The sequence below is a fragment of the Salvelinus alpinus genome, chromosome 3, assembly GCF_045679555.1.
Source record: "Salvelinus alpinus chromosome 3, SLU_Salpinus.1, whole genome shotgun sequence".
Classification (NCBI taxonomy): Eukaryota; Metazoa; Chordata; class Actinopteri; order Salmoniformes; family Salmonidae; genus Salvelinus; species Salvelinus alpinus.
In genome coordinates, this window is record NC_092088.1 from 15,215,355 (window position 1) to 15,231,557 (window position 16,203).

Consider the following 16,203-nt stretch of genomic DNA (forward strand, 5'->3'; position numbering starts at 1 on the left):
TTGTCTGGCTGCTTTTTGTTCTATGTTGCTCTGTCTGTATGCTATGTCTTGCTTGTCCTATGTTGCTCTGCGTGTGCTCACTGCTCAATGATTGTCTATATTGTAATTGTTTTTAATTACCTGCCCAGGGACTGCAGTTGAAAATTAGCCGGCTGGCTAAAACCGGCACTTTTACTGAAACGTTGATTAATGTGCACTGTCCCTGTAAAAATAAAATAAACTCAAACTTTGATTGGATTTTAGTTTGCTTGTTTGTCACCAAAGGTTGTATTGCAAGGGAGGCTGGTGGGAGGAGCACAGGGTCGTTGTAAACGGGTTGGACGGAATTAAATCAGTCGGAAAATCAGACACACGGCTTATCTAATAAAGTTTTATTTTCTTACAAACGACCAGTTTCCCGTATTTTTTTTTTTCTTCCTAGGAAATTAAACCTTTTTTGAATTCATACTAGCATCTACATAATGGTTGTATTAATACTTCACAATATATTAAGTCTAGGGTTGTGTGCCCTGGTCAGACGTTATTGATGCGTGCCAGATCTTATGCCTGGGAAGGTATTCTACGCATCAATTAACCACATATGTAATAGCAATCTGGTTCCCGACGGCACAGTCGCCGACGTGGCACGCAGCGTCTGAGCAGGGGCACACCACCTTGATGTCATGGTACACATGCATACGATCCAGGCTGTATGAGGAGCCACAGTTACCAGAATACAAAGAGAGAAAATGAGGGGGGGGGGAGAGATCAGGGTAAGGAAGAGAGAGGGGGAAGTAGGGAGGGAGGTGGGGGAACGAGGAGGGGAGAGAATATGAGAGGGAGAGATGGGGAAGGGGACTGCAGAACGACTCGTCTGTCCCAGTTTGAAAAAGGCCTGATGCCCCGTATCTGACCCTCTCCAGAAACACGGACTGCATATGAACACAAACATGCACCCTTCCAACACACACACACACACACACACACACACACACACACACACACACACACACACACACACACACACACACACACACACACACACACAATCTTCCACCAGTCCTACATCTACTAGCCTGGAGAGAGTCTTTAGTGTTAAACGTGATTCTCTTTCACAGAAAGAACAAATCCACTGGGACATGAACAGCTACTGCAGGAAGCCTGGGGTCAACACAACAAACATTTAGAATTATAATATATAATAATAAAAAGACATTCAAATACAGTAAGATTTTTTGCTTGTAAATACAAAACTACATGAGAAAGCATTAAAATAATATCTGTTGATCAGAATAACATATTATAAAAGCAGAGGTACTTGATCAAAGTCCCTCTCTTCCGTTAGCAGTACGTATGTATATATCAGCCATCCACTGCCTAGTAACAGATGCCTCTGAACAGGAAGCGTTTTCTCAGTGGGTGGGGCTAAATCTCCTTTCTTCCTGTCTTGGGAGGAAGTTCGATTCCCAGGATCCTGGAGTCGCCGAGAGGTCACAGGCAAAGGAAGTCTCATTGGCCACTCCGACATTATCACAGTAGCCACTTCCCTACCCTCTCCACACTCACTCTCCATCCTCTACCTGGCCATTTGGCGTCCAGAGATGCAATGGTGAGAATCTCATGTGGCCGTTCAGTACGAGTCAGTTTCTCATCACCGTAGACCAGAGGCTAATCCAGACCAGACCAGTCAAATTCAGACCAGCTTCATAGTTCCCTTTAGAAGAGACTCCCAAGTGCATCACTGTCTCGGTCTCTCTCTGAATCTCAGGGTTCCTCAATGCCAGTCCCTGCTGAGAACACCGTATTCAGTCTCTGAATCTCAGGGTTCCTCTATGCCAGTCCCTGCTGAGAACACCGTATTCAGTCTCTCTGGCTCCCTATGGCCAGCGTGTGTGAGTGGTGTATATGTCTGTGTGTGCATATATATATATATATATGAGTGTGTTATGAATGTGTGTTATGTAGTGTGTGTATGTAGATTATAGGGTGTGTGTTTATGTAGTGTGTGTGTGTACATGTGATGTGTGTGTGTGTTCAGTTGTGTTGCAGTGTATTGGACTCTATGGGCGGGGCTGAGTCGTAAAGTGTGTCCGTGTCGTGTGTGGGTTCTCCAGCCAGAGTACAGGGGTTGGACAGAGTTCCCGCTCCACAGTCACAGAAAAACCTACGGAGAGAGAGATGGGGGTAACACGGATTACAAGACAGGAGAGGGCGTGAGAGAAAGAACGATCCAAAACATAATGAAAACATATAGAAGTTGTTATCCTGTTATTCTAAAAAGATTCTCGTCGAAAGATAGTTCGGACAGTCCTTCAATTCTTTTGAAACAAAACGCCACAAGTGGGACCATCTAGTTGGTAGTAAACGGTTGGTGTGTGCTACTCACCTATCGTGCCGTATAAACTCCACGTCGTGTCCTTGGTGACACTTCTTGATGCAGTTTACACAGATGGCGTTCCGGTCTGTCGTATTGCAGGTGTGACACCTGGACACACACAGGTCAAAGGAAACATCAGTGGAGTAACTGCTGTGTACCTGTGACTAAATGTCGTCTGTGTACTTGTAGGAGTCGTGCATGGGCTGGTGTGTGTCTGTGTACTTGTAGGAGTCGTGCATGGGCTGGTGTGTGTACCTGTAAAAGTCATGCATGGGGTAGGAGGTGTAGCTGGAGATCTTGTAGAGACATTGTCCTCTGCTCACAGCTTTCTCTATGGCATCCTGGTTATTCATTATCTTATTATCTGGAAGAGAGGCGGAGCAGAGGATGAGAGCCTGTCCACTTGATAGACATTCCCAAAAGATCACATATCCAGAGAGCGACCAAGAACCTTTTTCTATACAGTCTAAGCCAGCCATAGTCACTGCGCGTCTCACGGCAACCCTATTGGCGTCTCTCTGCAACAATCTGAATGAATGTGTTGTGCAAGTTATTATTCAGTCAGCTGAATGTGCTGCTTAATTAGTACACAGAACCATGGTTACGCCAGTAACCTCCAGTATCCACTATTAGCAGCTGGGACAAACAGAGATAATATTCCTAGGAATTTGACTATAGCTGTTGAACAGAGTATGACCTCATTCCTGAAAGCAAAGACTCTCAGGAACACATACGTGTCTTCTGCTTCCATCTACGACGAACACAAGCTGTGTAGGACTCGTTAGAAGGGAGAGTGATGAATCTGCACAGAATGACTGGGGGAAATGAACTGATTAAAACCATATACTTCCTTCAGACTGAAATTGAACAAATATCTTTGTGCTATAACTTTAGAGATAATGGCAATAAGGCCATATTCAAAAGATTCATCAAATAATTTAGTAACATTTGTTTCTAATAGCCAAGTGTCCTACAATGGAGAATGAAATAGCTTGTTTGTCCATGTTAATTAGTATCTATAAATATCATGTGTGAATTTATTTGAATTCTTGCCCCCCCCCCAACCCCCTTTCTCCGATGGGTAGCCTATGGTGGCTCGTCCAGCGAGTTTGTTTCACAAGTGGATCCCTCATAAATATACTGACTACCACTGGTCTGGTCTGTTAGCGCTACATTACCCTACCCTGTTAGCGCTACATTACCCTACCCTGTTAGCGCTACATTACCCTACCCTGTTAGCGCTACATTACCCTACCCTGTTAGCGCTACATTACCCTACCCTGTTAGCGCTACATTACCCTACCCTGTTAGCGCTACATTACCCTACCCTGTTAGCGCTAGCTACCTTTCATGGTGACGTTCACCCCCGAGGCGAGGAACAGGCCTCCGAAACGGTTGTTGAAGATCTGGTTCCCCTCCAGAGTTGCAGTGGCGTGGTTGGTTATCTCGATACCTGAGACAGGAAATGACATCCTCAACACAGGTGGCGGACGACGAGTAGGTTACAGTATTGACCAGTCAGTACAGTAAAGTTCATGTAAAATCTTTACACACGGGCAGCTCACCTGCAGCAAAGCCGTCAAAGATGCGGTTCTTGCGGAGGACCGGGTGGCTGTTGGTGCTGATGAGGACCCCGGCCTGGGCGTTCCTGAAGATATCGTTCTCCTCCAGGAGACCTCTCCCTCCGTTGAAGATACAGATGCCTCCGTCTCTCCCGTCGTGGATCTTGTTGCGCCGCAGCGTGGGGTTGCTGTCCGTCTTAATCCACACGCCCGCCATGGCGTTGTCGAAGATCTCATTGTCCTCGATGAAACCCAGACCGGAGTTGTAGACCAGGATGCCTCCGTTCTGTCCTCCCCAGATCTTGTTGCGGCGGATCTTGGGGTTGCTGCCCGTCCTATAGACAACCAACAGTGTTAGTAAAACCGTCATCTAACATTAGTCAAACGTTATCGTACCCACCGTGTGTCCTGCGTTGGACTGGCGTGTGAAGAGGCAGGACGTACCGTATTTGAACGCCGGAGTACATGTGATTGTAGATGTCGTTGTCTTCCAACACCCCATGGCCGTTGTCATAGAAATAGACACCAACCTGAGAGGGAGAAAGGGCGTTAGGTCGGACTTCTAAACTATTTAGAGTCCAGACACTAATGAGACAGGCCTCCAATTCTCACGGGATACAAGAATATCCCTTTTGTACTTGTTCTTCCATCGATAACGGTGAGAGAATGAGTGTGGGCTGTGTGTTACCTGTTTGCCGCTGTGGATGCGGTTTCTGCGGAGGACAGGTGTGCTGCCGGTTGTCACCCAGACTCCTGCCAGCGTGTTGCTGTACACCTCGTTCTCCTCGATCACACCCTGGCCCTTCTCATGCTGAACACACACAACACTTAGCAAAATCTCCTGAGATGCACAAGCCCAAGGATCTATACGAGTAAAATCATTTGAAGAGTGTGTGTTTGTTTACCACGTAGATGCCGCCATGCTGTCCGTCGTGGATCTTGTTATGGCGTACAATTGGGCAGCTGTTGGTTCTGATTTGGATTCCTGCCAGAGCGTTGCCATGGATATCGTTCCCCTCGATCAGGCCACGCCCATCGCCAAATATGTACACGCCCCCTTGGTTACCATTAAAGATTGCATTGCCCCTAGAGACGGACAGAACGTCAACAAACAGCCCATAATACTTAGAGAGGGGTTAGTGTCTATAATTTCATAGAGTAGTTTTATGTGTGTGTGTTTCCTGCATCGTAGTGCAACTATGCGTGTGTGTAACAGTATTGTAGGGGTGTGTGTGTACTGTATCGTAGGGTTTACTATGCGTGTGTATGTGTGTGTGTACCAGTATTGTAGGTGTGTGTGTGTGTGTGTACCAGTATTGTAGGTGTGTGTGTGTGTGTGTGTGTGTGTGTGTAACAGTATTGTAGGTGTGTGTGTGTGTGTGTGTACCGTATCGTAGGGTTACTATGTGTGTGTATGTGTGTGTGTACCAGTATTGTAGGTGTGTGTGTGTGTGTGTGTACCAGTATTGTGTGTGTGTGTGTGTGTGTGTGTGTACCAGGTTTGTGTGTGTGTGTGTGTGTGTGTACCAGTATTGTGTGTGTGTGTGTACCAGTATTGTGTGTGTGTGTGTGTGTGTGTGTACCAGTATTGTGTGTGTGTGTGTGTGTGTGTGTACCAGTATTGTGTGTGTGTGTGTGTGTGTGTACCAGTATTGTGTGTGTGTACCAGTATTGTGTGTGTGTGTGTACCGTATCGTAGGGTTACTATGCGTGTGTGTGTAACAGTATTGTAGGTGTGTGTGTGTGTGTGTGTACCGTATCGTAGGGTTACTATGCGTGTGTGTGTAACAGTATTGTAGGTGTGTGTGTGTGTGTAACAGTATTGTGTGTGTGTGTGTGTGTGTACCAGTATTGTGTGTGTGTGTGTGTACCAGTATTGTGTGTGTGTGTGTGTGTGTGTACCGTATCGTAGGGTTACTATGCGTGTGTGTGTGTGTGTGTGTGTGTGTGTGTGTGTGTAACAGTATTGTAGGGGGGTGTGTGTGTGTGTGTGTGTGTGTGTGTGTAACAGTATTGTAGGGGTGTGTGTGTGTGTGTGTGTGTAACAGTATTGTAGGGGTGTGTGTGTGTGTGTGTGTGTGTAACAGTATTGTAGGGGTGTGTGTGTGTGTATGTGTACCGTATCGTAGGGGTGTGTGTGTGTGTACCGTATCGTAGGGGTGTGTGTGTGTGTGTGTGTGTACCGTATCGTAGGGGTGTGTGTGTGTGTGTGTGTGTGTACCGTATCGTAGGGGTGTGTGTGTGTGTGTACCGTATCGTAGGGGTGTGTGTGTGTATGTGTGTGTGTGTGTGTATGTGTGTGTGTACCGTATCGTAGGTGTGTATGTGTGTGTACCGTATCGTAGGTGTGTATGTGTGTAACAGTATCGTAGGGTTACTATGCGTGTGTATGTGTGTGTGTAACAGTATTGTGTGTGTGTGTGTGTGTGTGTGTGTACCGTATCGTAGGGTCGCTGTTGGAGGTGATCCAGACTCCAGCGAAGTTGTTGGCGTAGATCTTGTTTTCTATAAACTGTCCTCTTCCTTTCTCATGCACATAGATGCCCCCTGTCTGGCCATGGTGGATCTCACAGCGAACCACTGTAGGGTTAGCATACGCCTTCACCTCAAAGCCTGCTATACGATTCCTGTGGATGTTACAACTCTCAAAATAACCCTTAGGGGAGAGAGAGATACTGTCAGCATTGCAATGTACAGCACCAATGTAAAAACCTGGGAAATGGAGGGTGAGAGGTTATAGGTCAGCGAGTTACCATGCCGTGGTCGAAGGTGAAGACTCCTACATCTCGGCCGTGGTGGATGTGGTTTCGTCTGATGATGGGGTTGCCGTGGTTTTTTACCCAGATTCCCGCCAATGCATTATTACTGATCTCATTATCCTCATAAATACCCTGCAACACATTATCACAACATTATCCTCATAGATACCATGCAACACATTATCACACCATTATCCTCATAGATAACCCGCAATACATTGTCACATCATTATACCACAGCATTGTTGAATACTCGTTTCTGATTGGCCAGAAGGGCATTAAAACCAGAAAACGGGACAGTTGGGAAAAACATTGCGACACCTTGCAATCATGATGCAATATGCTCCTACAGTCGTGGTCAAAAGTTTTGAGAATAACAAATATTAATTTCCACAAGGTTTGCTGCTTCAGTGTCTTTAGATATTTTTGTCAGATGTTACTATGGAATACTGAAGTATAATTACAAGTATTTCATTAGTGTCAAAGGCTTTTATTGACAATTACATGAAGTTGATGCAAAGAGTCAATATTTGCAGTGTTGACCCTTCTTTTTCAATGCTTGGAGTTTGTCAGAATTTGTGGGTTTTTGTTTGTCCACCCGCCTCTTGAGGATTGACCACAAGTTCTCAATGGGATTAAGGTCTGGGGAATTTCCTGGCCATGGACCCAAAATATCGATGTTTTGTTCCCCGAGCCACTTAGGTATCACTTTTTCCTTATGGCAAGGTGCTCCATCATGCTGGAAAAGGCCTTGTTCGTCACCAAACTGTTCCTGGATGGTTGGGAGAAGTTGCTCTCGGAGGATGTGTTGGTATCATTCTTTATTCATGGCTGTGTTTAGGCAAAATTGTGAGTGTTCCCACTCCCTTGGCTGAGAAGCAACCCCACACATGAATGGTCTCAGGATGCTTTACTGTTGGCCTGACACAGGACTGATGGTAGCGCTCACCTTGTCTCCTCCGGACAAGCTTTTTTCCCCAAACAATCGGAAAGGGGATTCATCAGAGAAAATGACTTTACCCCAGTCCTCAGCAGTCCAATCCCTGTACCTTTTGCAGAATATCAGTCTGTCCCTGATGTTTTTCCTGGAGAGAAGTGACTGCCCTTCTTTGCTGCCCTTCTTGACACCAGGCCATCCTGCAGATGGACTCACACCTGCCTGCTGCCATTCCTGAGCAAGCTCTGTACTGGTGGTGCCCCGATCCCGCAGCTGAATTAACTTTAGGAGACGTCCTGGCGCTTGCTGGACTTTCTTGGACGCCCTGAAGCCTTCTTCACAACAATTGAACCGCTCTCCTTGAAGTTCTTGATCCGATAAATGGTTGATTTAGGTGCAATCTTACTGGCAGCAATATCCTTGCCTGTGAAGCCATTTTTGTGCAAAGCAATGATGACGGCACGTGTTTCCTTGCAGGTAACCATGGTTGACAGAGGAAGAATGATTCCAAGCACCACCCTCCTTCTGAAGCTTCCAGTCTGTTATTCGAACTCAATCAGCATGACAGAGTGATCTCCAGCCTTGTCCTCTTCAACACTCAAACCTGTGTTAACGAGAGAATCACTGACATGATGTTAGCTGGTCCTTTTGTGGCAGGGCTGAAATGCAGTGGACATGTTATTTGGGGATTCAGTTCATTTGCATGGCAAAGAGGGACTTTGCAATTCATCTGATCACTCTTCATAACATTCTGGAGTATATGCAAATTGCCACCATACAAACTGAGGCAGCAGACTTTGTGAAAATGTATATTTGTGTCATTCTCAAAACTTTGGCCACGACTGTACACATGCAAACCATACTTGCTACAGTTACAGAAAGCTAAACCAACAACCACACACCAAAATTGGAAACATAGTAAACGCAGGTCCAACGATGAAAAACGTAGCTAGCAAGCGATTTGTTTTTGCAAATAGATCTTTTTTTTTAATAGCATCTGATCTAGCGTGGTGAGTGATAAACATGAATTTATCTGGTCGCTACTGTTGCAGTCACGATGCAAGTGGCGCTATGCTGTCAAATCCTTCTACATGTTTCTAGTTTGACCCGCTGCTTTCAGCATCTTATTTTTTTTACATTTTAATTCAGTTGCCATGTTGGCAGGTTTGCTAGCAACAACCTATTTAGCTAGCTTCTAGCCTAGTGTTTGATATGCAATGCGATCTCCTCGTAACGAACAGTGTTGACGAGTGTCCTGATGAGAAGGCACACTCTTGTAGCTATGCCAGGCAAAAACATTACTGTGTTAGTCGTAGCTAGTTGGCTAGCTAGCAAGCAAGGGATAAGAATGTTGCCAGAGAGCATGGCAACGGAACATAAAGAACCAACGACTGGGTAGCGCCTATAAATATCGAACTAATCGAATGAAAGACTAGATCACGTCTCTAGCAACCAGAAGATGAGAAAGTATGAATTCACTTAAACATTTAAATATCAACGAATACATTTAATTTCTACCAGTAAATGTGTGCTTTAACATGGTTTTCCTTGGCAACTGTGGTATACGCCGCTGCTCCTCCGTACATTACCTTGGCAAACGGACTCGGCTCCCCCTCGTCCAATATTTACAAGGTAATGAACAGAACGTGGGCGTTTCTCCCTTACTTATCCCCATAGATACCGTGCAATACATTATCCTCATAGATACCGTGCAGGAATACACAGTCAGAGAGGGTGTTTAAGAGTGGTCAGTGGTGTATATGGTCGGTGATGTGTTTGTTTACCTGTGCATGGTCGGTGATGTAAAGTCCAACGTTCTCACAGTCGCTGATGTTGCAGTGTTTGATGGTAGGACACGCCCCCTGGCCGCTCACACACACAGCCGAGCCCACTGGAGTAGAGAAACTACTTTACCCAACATGCCCCACTGGAGACAAACTACATTACCCAACATCCACACACTGGAGAAAATCTAAACAGGCAAAACACAGGCAAAACACACAAGCCCGACTGCGGACTGTGTGCACATTACCTGTGCAGGTAGATCTGATGATACAGTGGTCTATGTTGGGAGAACAGTTGACAGTGATCTCCAGACAGTGGTGGGCGTTGTGGTGCTGAGCTGACTTATCATCTGGGTTAAACTGAAGATGAAACAACAGGTTAGAGGGGAGATGTGGGGAGAGTGTGTGTGTGTGAGAGAGAGAGTTGGATCTGTGTTAGCAGCGTACCCTAATGGTCATGTATCCTACGTAGGCGTCCTCCGATCCCTCCATGAAGACAAACGTTGAGTCTCTGGTGTTCTCAATAACCACTTTATCAGACACCTTACCAGGAGCTACACACACAAAAAGAAAGGCAATTTCTACCACTAGATAATACAGACAGAGGTAGAAAGAGCAAGAGACAGACAGACCACACACAGTACCTGCTCCAATCATGGTGATAGGGGACTCTATGTAGATCCACTCGTCAGTGTAGATCCCAGAGTGGACGAAGATCAGCCCATCAAAATGACTCTCCTGCACCCCTCCTAACGCATCTTCTATGGTGTCATAGTACTGGAGACAGACACGGTTACATCAAATCAGGCTAGAATGGAGCTGGCTCGCAGCCATATTGAAAAATGTGCTTTCAGTAGACCATGAGTATAATGATGTGTCTCTTACCAGCATATTCTCCCTGCCTTTAAACCTCCCAGGGTTGCTGTAGAAATGTTCAGCAAAGCCTGGCTTCACATGGGCTCCTTTATACTGCAACACAATTTTACAACAATGTTAAAATAACATTAACACAATGTTTGTCTAACCACACACATACACCAGTATAATACATAGAGTAATACAAATTTTTATGTAACCGGCTAATTAACAGAATTCATGCCCTAATGGAAAACACTGACACACACACACAGTCTACCCACCAGTTGTTGAAAGCTGTCCTTCCAGGGGTTTGGGTGGTCGTGTTCCTCAGGGCTGACCTGGTAGAACTTTCCTGGCTCGGGGTGCATCATGGGACGGGTGTACTCAAACACCTCCATGTACAGACGCTTCCTGGACACACACAGAAAAGGCAAAAGGTCAACTTCAGGCATGGAGGGATGCACAAATGAACTGCCTTCATGTCAGTGTGGACCAATAACGGTCGATAGTGACAGATTGTTTTGGGGTGAAATATCAGTTAACTATTACGTTAACTACAATGGGCAAGAAAATATGTCTTTGTTTTCCCTTCAGTATAGAGTCACAGTCCACTGAAGATTGTGTACCAGAGTATAGGGTCGTTGGCTAGCTCGCTGAAACGTTTGCAGACGCAGGCAGTCTGACAGAGGTCCTGCTCCAGGAGATATGAGAAAATCTTCAGAACCACCTCATCTGGAAGCTTCTGCTGCAGGTACTGCTCTGCTAGAGCCGCTAGACACACAGTTTCCATTAGTATGAATAGATGATACATACAGTTGTAGAAAGAGCCATGCAGACACCTCACGTCATTGACTTGAACGCCTAGACACACATTCTTACCTGGCAGGTCGTGGCTCCTGCCAGAGACCCTGGCTCGTTTGGCTCGGGGACCGAAGGGTTCTGTCGTCGAGGTGGACGCTCCCTGTGTCAGAACACATATCAGTAACAAACACACAGCTACCTCCCCCAATGACTGAGACACTAACACACACACATTCTGTCTCTCTCACACCAATACTGTCCTCTACCATTCTCCCGAAATGTACACTGGTGCCAGTGGGAGTTTACACTGTTTCATAAATAATGTATCAGAATAACATAACATATGCCATTTAGCAGACACTTTTATCCAAATCGACTTAGTCATGCATGTATACATTTTACGTATGGGTGGCCCCGGGAATTAAACCCGCAACCCTGGTGGTGCAAGCACCATGCTCTACCATCAGAAATACAGGACCACAAACCAGTCCTTTTAAATCAATGAAGGGATGTGAACAAACACAGAATGGTGCTCTCTCTCGGACTGACCTCCATAGCGGTCTTGCTGGGGCAGGCCGCTGCAGTACTGGAGGCTGTTCTCTTGGGCAGTAGAGACTTGCGTCGGAGCTGGTAGGGGCTGTTCCCAGCTGCAGGCCCAGACTCCTCCACAGCCACCTCCGCTGCTGCAGCTGGAGCCTCCTCATCTGCTGGACACAGAGGACACAGTCAGAACAAAGTCTGACACATATAGGCTGCGTTTACACTGGCAGCCCAATTCTGATCTTTTTTCCACTAATTGGTCCTTTGACCAATTACATCAGATCTTTTCCATAGCTGATCTGATTGGTCGAAACACAAATTAGTGTTAAAAATATCAGAATTGTGCTGCCTGTGTAAACACAGCGCAAAGACACATACATCTTCTAGTTCAACAAACAAACACCAGCAGGCAGATGCCATTTAAACAACACCATCCACCCACACAGACTAATCACTACTGCAGTTGGTAAGGGTGTAAAGGGCTGATTAAAAACACATTTATTAGTAATGACAGCTGATCAATGTCATTCTAGTCCACCTCTTCTAAAACGATTTTAGGTCATTCATAGACTGGGTGGTGTCATAGATGTGTTTAATATATGACAGGGGTAGGCTATTGTATTACAACGCTGTGTGGGTGACATATTATGGTTGGTGATTGATAACTGCAGATGCGTCCCTGCGGTTTGACTACCAGAATAGGGCCCGACTGAGCCCCACAATGTCCTTCCCTAGCTGGCCAACGGCCTCTTGCCCATCACACTGCGATAACAAAGCCACAGCCCCTATAAGCCCAGAAAAGTTGACCTGCAGGTAACCGGGCCGACCAGACCTGCACCGATGAGTCAAAACTCAACTACGTAGGTACTACTGTTCGCTAGTAAATCTGCCATGTAAACAAACACAGCTAACTAGCCAACGTTAGCGCTCAGTTAGACATAACTGGTTAGCTTAACTAGGTAGTTAGCTTGTTAAATTAAATGTCTGATGAGTGTGAGTCACGCAGTTAACTAGCTGGTTGACTGCTTAACAAGAAAATGTAACGTTACTTGTCTAAATTGCGGCTGATCGTTCATCGCTAAAGTAGACATTCATAGCTTGTCGTTAGCGAGCTAAAGTAACTAGCTAGTTACTGGAGTATGGGCAGCACACCCCAAAAATGTCAGTTCAAAATACAACGCAGATTAATTTCGTTAGAAGCCGATGATAGCTAGCTAGTAACGTTACTGCCATGCCCATTCCCAATCTGTCAAAGTCAGTGGGTTCGCCATGGTCGACGTTATGGATGGCTGCATAGTTATATGGGTTAGTTAACGTTAGCTAGTCAACGCGTTAGCGAACTACGCAGCAGGGAAGTACTCACGCTACCCCCCAGCCCCACTGGTAGCCACAGTCACTCAAGCCAAACAAAGCGCGGCCTGTGCCACAGAGGTACAAGCCTCGGCTTTGCCTAAATAACTCTCGTGCCAGGCAGCTGAGGCTGGGGTCACTGTGGAACCTTGCCGCCCTGACACGACTACAGCCCTACAGTGCTCTGGCGATGGTCCCTCTCACCTCGGTCCCCCTCGTTCCGGTCGGGCTGCACCGGGCGCGGCCTTGAGACTCGCCTGGGTCTCCGGTTGGTGGCTCTGACGGAGTTCATTTTTTGGAGAGTCTGTTGTTAAAATACAGAACGCTTTCCTCGACCATCCGCTTCACGCTTTAACACCAGGCCTCGACTACAACCCGGCGAGCCTCTCTCTCAAACCACCCAGCGCGCTATCTATCTACCCGGGTGTAGTTAGTGTTTTTCGGACTGCTCGCTACCAGCTCCGTATCTAACAGGAGGAGCCATTAACTCACACAGGGACAGTCGGAAAAAACACTGGAGGATGTCTGCCACCAATCACACCCTGGACTCACAGCGACCTCCTGTGGCCAAGCATACACAGGTCCTCTTGAGAACACTGCCCTCGTGTAGATTGGAGTGCAGACTTTGGCTCCAACGCTACACAACACACCTGAATAAGTAAGTCAAGGTCCTGTGGAGCAGTTGCTTAGCTGAATCAAGTGTGATAAAGCAGGAGGGGAGGGAGAGGATCTCTGCTTTGCATAGCCGCAGGGCGTTTTTGGTTAGGATAACCACACAACAGAGGCAGTGGGCCAGAACCAAACGTATGGCTATAACCCAGGATAGGCAGTGGGCCAGAACCAACCGTATGGATACAACCCAGGATAGGCTACAGGATAGTAGAGTGGGCACGCTGATCAGTCAAAGCAATGGTCAGTAACATAATTGATATAATTGAGGACAAAACCAGCGACCTCTAGCCTGGTACTGTAGCACTTGTATGTGTGTGTGCTACTTCCATGCTCAAGATCATGTTTTAGGGCATTCGCTTGCGCAGATGTTGCGTGTTAATGGGTAAGTGGCTACTGTACTGCATACTAAACCTAGTCGCCTGGTTGTGAATCTGATCACTAGGGGACGGTCTAGAAATATGGTGCAATGTTGCCCTCTAGTTGTCCTTTGATGTGTACATAACAATACACTGAACAAAAATATAAACGCAACAATTTCAACGGTTTTGCTGAGTTACAGTTCATAGAAGGAAATCAGTCAATTGAAATACATTCATTAAGCCCTAATCTATGGAATTCACTTACCTGAGAATACAGATATGCATCTGTTGGAAGTCTGTCCCCAAACAATTTGATTTGCTGGTTTTAAGCATTCAACTTTCAAATAGCTCTTTGTTGACTGTTGCTGGGTGCTATCGTCCTCCATCAGCACCGGCCTGTACCCTACCTGACCTAAGCTCTCTCCTGGCCCCTTACACTAAGTCTGAATTTGTCCTGCTTGGTGACCTAAACTGAGACATGCGTAAAATACCTGACCAAGTCATTAAGCAATGGGACTCCCTAAATCTATTCTCAGATTATTACCAGTCCCACAAGGTATGACTCCAAACACCCAGAAAAGGCTACTCTCCTTGATGTTATCCTCACAAATAATCCTGATAGGCATCAGTCTGGTGTTTTCTGTAATGACCTTAGTGATCACTGTTTTACAGCCTGTGTTCGTAATGGCTGCTGAGTGAAACGACCTGTTCTGATTTGTCATAGACACTTGGTAAAAAACTTTAATGAGCAAGCCTTCCTTCATGAACTGGCCTCTGTAAATGGTATAGAATTAGGTTGATCCACTCTGTCGAAGACGCTTGAACCTTATTTTTTAAATATTTTCAGTGGTATTGTTAACAAACACACCTCCATAAAGAAAATGAGAATTAAAAACAGGTTCAACCCCTTGTTCGACCGTGATCTTGCAGAGTTACTCCACCTCAAAAATTGCATTTGGCGAAAGGCTCGGCACACGCATTCTCAGGCTGACTGGCTCTCGTTCTGGCAAATGAGAAATAAGTGCACTCAGGCTATCCAGAAGGCCAAGTTAGTTACTTTTAGGAGCAGTTCTCTCTCTGTGGGTCTAACCCCAAGAAGTTCTGGAAAAAGGTTAAAGACCTGGAGAATAAACCCTCATCACAGCTGCCCATCTCCCTTAATGTTGATGATGTGGTTGTTACTGACAAGAAGCACATGGCTGAGCTCTTTAATCACCACTTCATTAAGTCAGAATTCCTATTTGACTCAGCCATGCCTCCTTGCCCGTCCAACATTTCCTCATCTCCCACCCCTTCTAATGCGACTATCCCCGATGCTTCTCCCTCTTTTTCCCCTGCCCCACTACGAAGTTTCTCCCTGCAGGCAGTCACTGATCCCAAGGTGCAAAAGGAGCACCTCAAAAAAACATCTGGGTCAGATGGTTTAGACCCTTTCTTCTTTAATGTTGCTGCCCCTATCATCACCAAGCCTGTCTCTGACCTTTATAACCTGTCTCTCCTCTTTGGGGAGGTTCCCATTGCTTGGAAGGCAGCCACAGTTTGTCCTTTATTTAAAGGGGGAGATCAAGCTGATCCTAACTGTTATAGGCCTATTTCTATTTGGCTCTGTTTATCAAAAGTGTTGGAAAAACTTTTCAATAATCAACTGACTGGCTTTCTTGATGTCTATAGTATTCTCTCTGGTATACAATCTGGTTTCCACCCAGGTTATGGATGTGTCACTGCAACCTTAAAGGTCCTCAATGATGTCACCATTGCCCTTGATTCTAAGCAATGTTGTGCTGCTATTTTTATTGACTTGGCCAAAGCTTTTGATACGGTAGACCATTCCATTCTTGTGGGCTGGCGAAGGAGTATTAGTGTCTCTGAGGGGTCTTTGGCCTGGTTTGCTAACTACCTCTCTCAAAGAGTGCAGTGTATAAAGTCAGAAAATCTGCTGTCTCAGCCACTGCCTGTCACCAAGGGAGTACCCCAAGGCTTAATCCTAGGCCCCACTTTCTTCTCAATTTACATCAACAACATAGCTCAGGCAGTAGGAAGCTCTCTCATCCATTTATATGCGAATGATACAGTCTTAAACTCAGCTGGCCCCTCCCCGGAGTTGTGTTAAACGCTCTACAACAAAGCTTTCTTAGTGTCCAACAACCTTTCTCTACCCTTAACCTTGTTCTGAACACCTCCAAAACACAGGTCATGTGGTTCGGTAAGAAGAATGCCCCTCTTCC

At 46.0% G+C, this 16,203-nt stretch overlaps 1 protein-coding gene across 4 annotated transcripts; it reads right to left on the bottom strand.

Moving 5' to 3' along the window:
• Positions 1-356: 356 nt before the first annotated feature.
• Positions 357-13,471, bottom strand: LOC139570087 (F-box only protein 11-like). Of its 4 annotated transcripts, none has more exons than XM_071391601.1 (21): positions 13,152-13,471; positions 11,607-11,761; positions 11,136-11,217; positions 10,883-11,027; positions 10,538-10,667; positions 10,284-10,367; positions 10,043-10,175; positions 9,846-9,952; positions 9,647-9,758; positions 9,399-9,505; positions 6,672-6,809; positions 6,357-6,574; positions 4,824-5,004; positions 4,607-4,729; positions 4,363-4,448; positions 3,922-4,253; positions 3,702-3,809; positions 3,091-3,171; positions 2,612-2,720; positions 2,366-2,464; positions 357-2,143 (listed from the first exon to the last, which is right to left on the bottom strand). In XM_071391601.1, exons 1-21 carry the CDS (start codon positions 13,237-13,239, stop codon positions 2,014-2,016), a joined length of 2,748 nt encoding a protein of 915 aa, XP_071247702.1. In that variant the 5' UTR covers positions 13,240-13,471; the 3' UTR covers positions 357-2,013. The 4 variants fall into 4 exon arrangements, with proteins under 4 accessions (XP_071247702.1, XP_071247701.1, XP_071247703.1 ...); XM_071391600.1 differs by having other exon boundaries at positions 11,607-11,764; XM_071391602.1 differs by lacking the exon at positions 3,091-3,171 and having other exon boundaries at positions 11,607-11,764; positions 13,152-13,470.
• Between the last annotated feature and the right edge of the window lie 2,732 nt (positions 13,472-16,203).

What these genes read in the sequence shown, in the direction of transcription:
- LOC139570087 (XM_071391600.1), bottom strand. Translation starts at nt 13,239, where the DNA reads ATGAACTCCGTCAGAGCCACCAACCGGAGACCCAGGCGAGTCTCAAGG. An exon ending in TATCACCATGATTGGAGCAG is followed by an intron (nt 9,953 to 10,042) that starts GTACTGTGTGTG and finishes TTGTGTGTGTAG; the next exon opens with CTCCTGGTAAGGTGTCTGAT. An exon ending in TAGATGGAAGCAGAAGACAC is followed by an intron (nt 2,721 to 3,090) that starts GTATGTGTTCCT and finishes CCTCTCTTCCAG; the next exon opens with ATAATAAGATAATGAATAAC.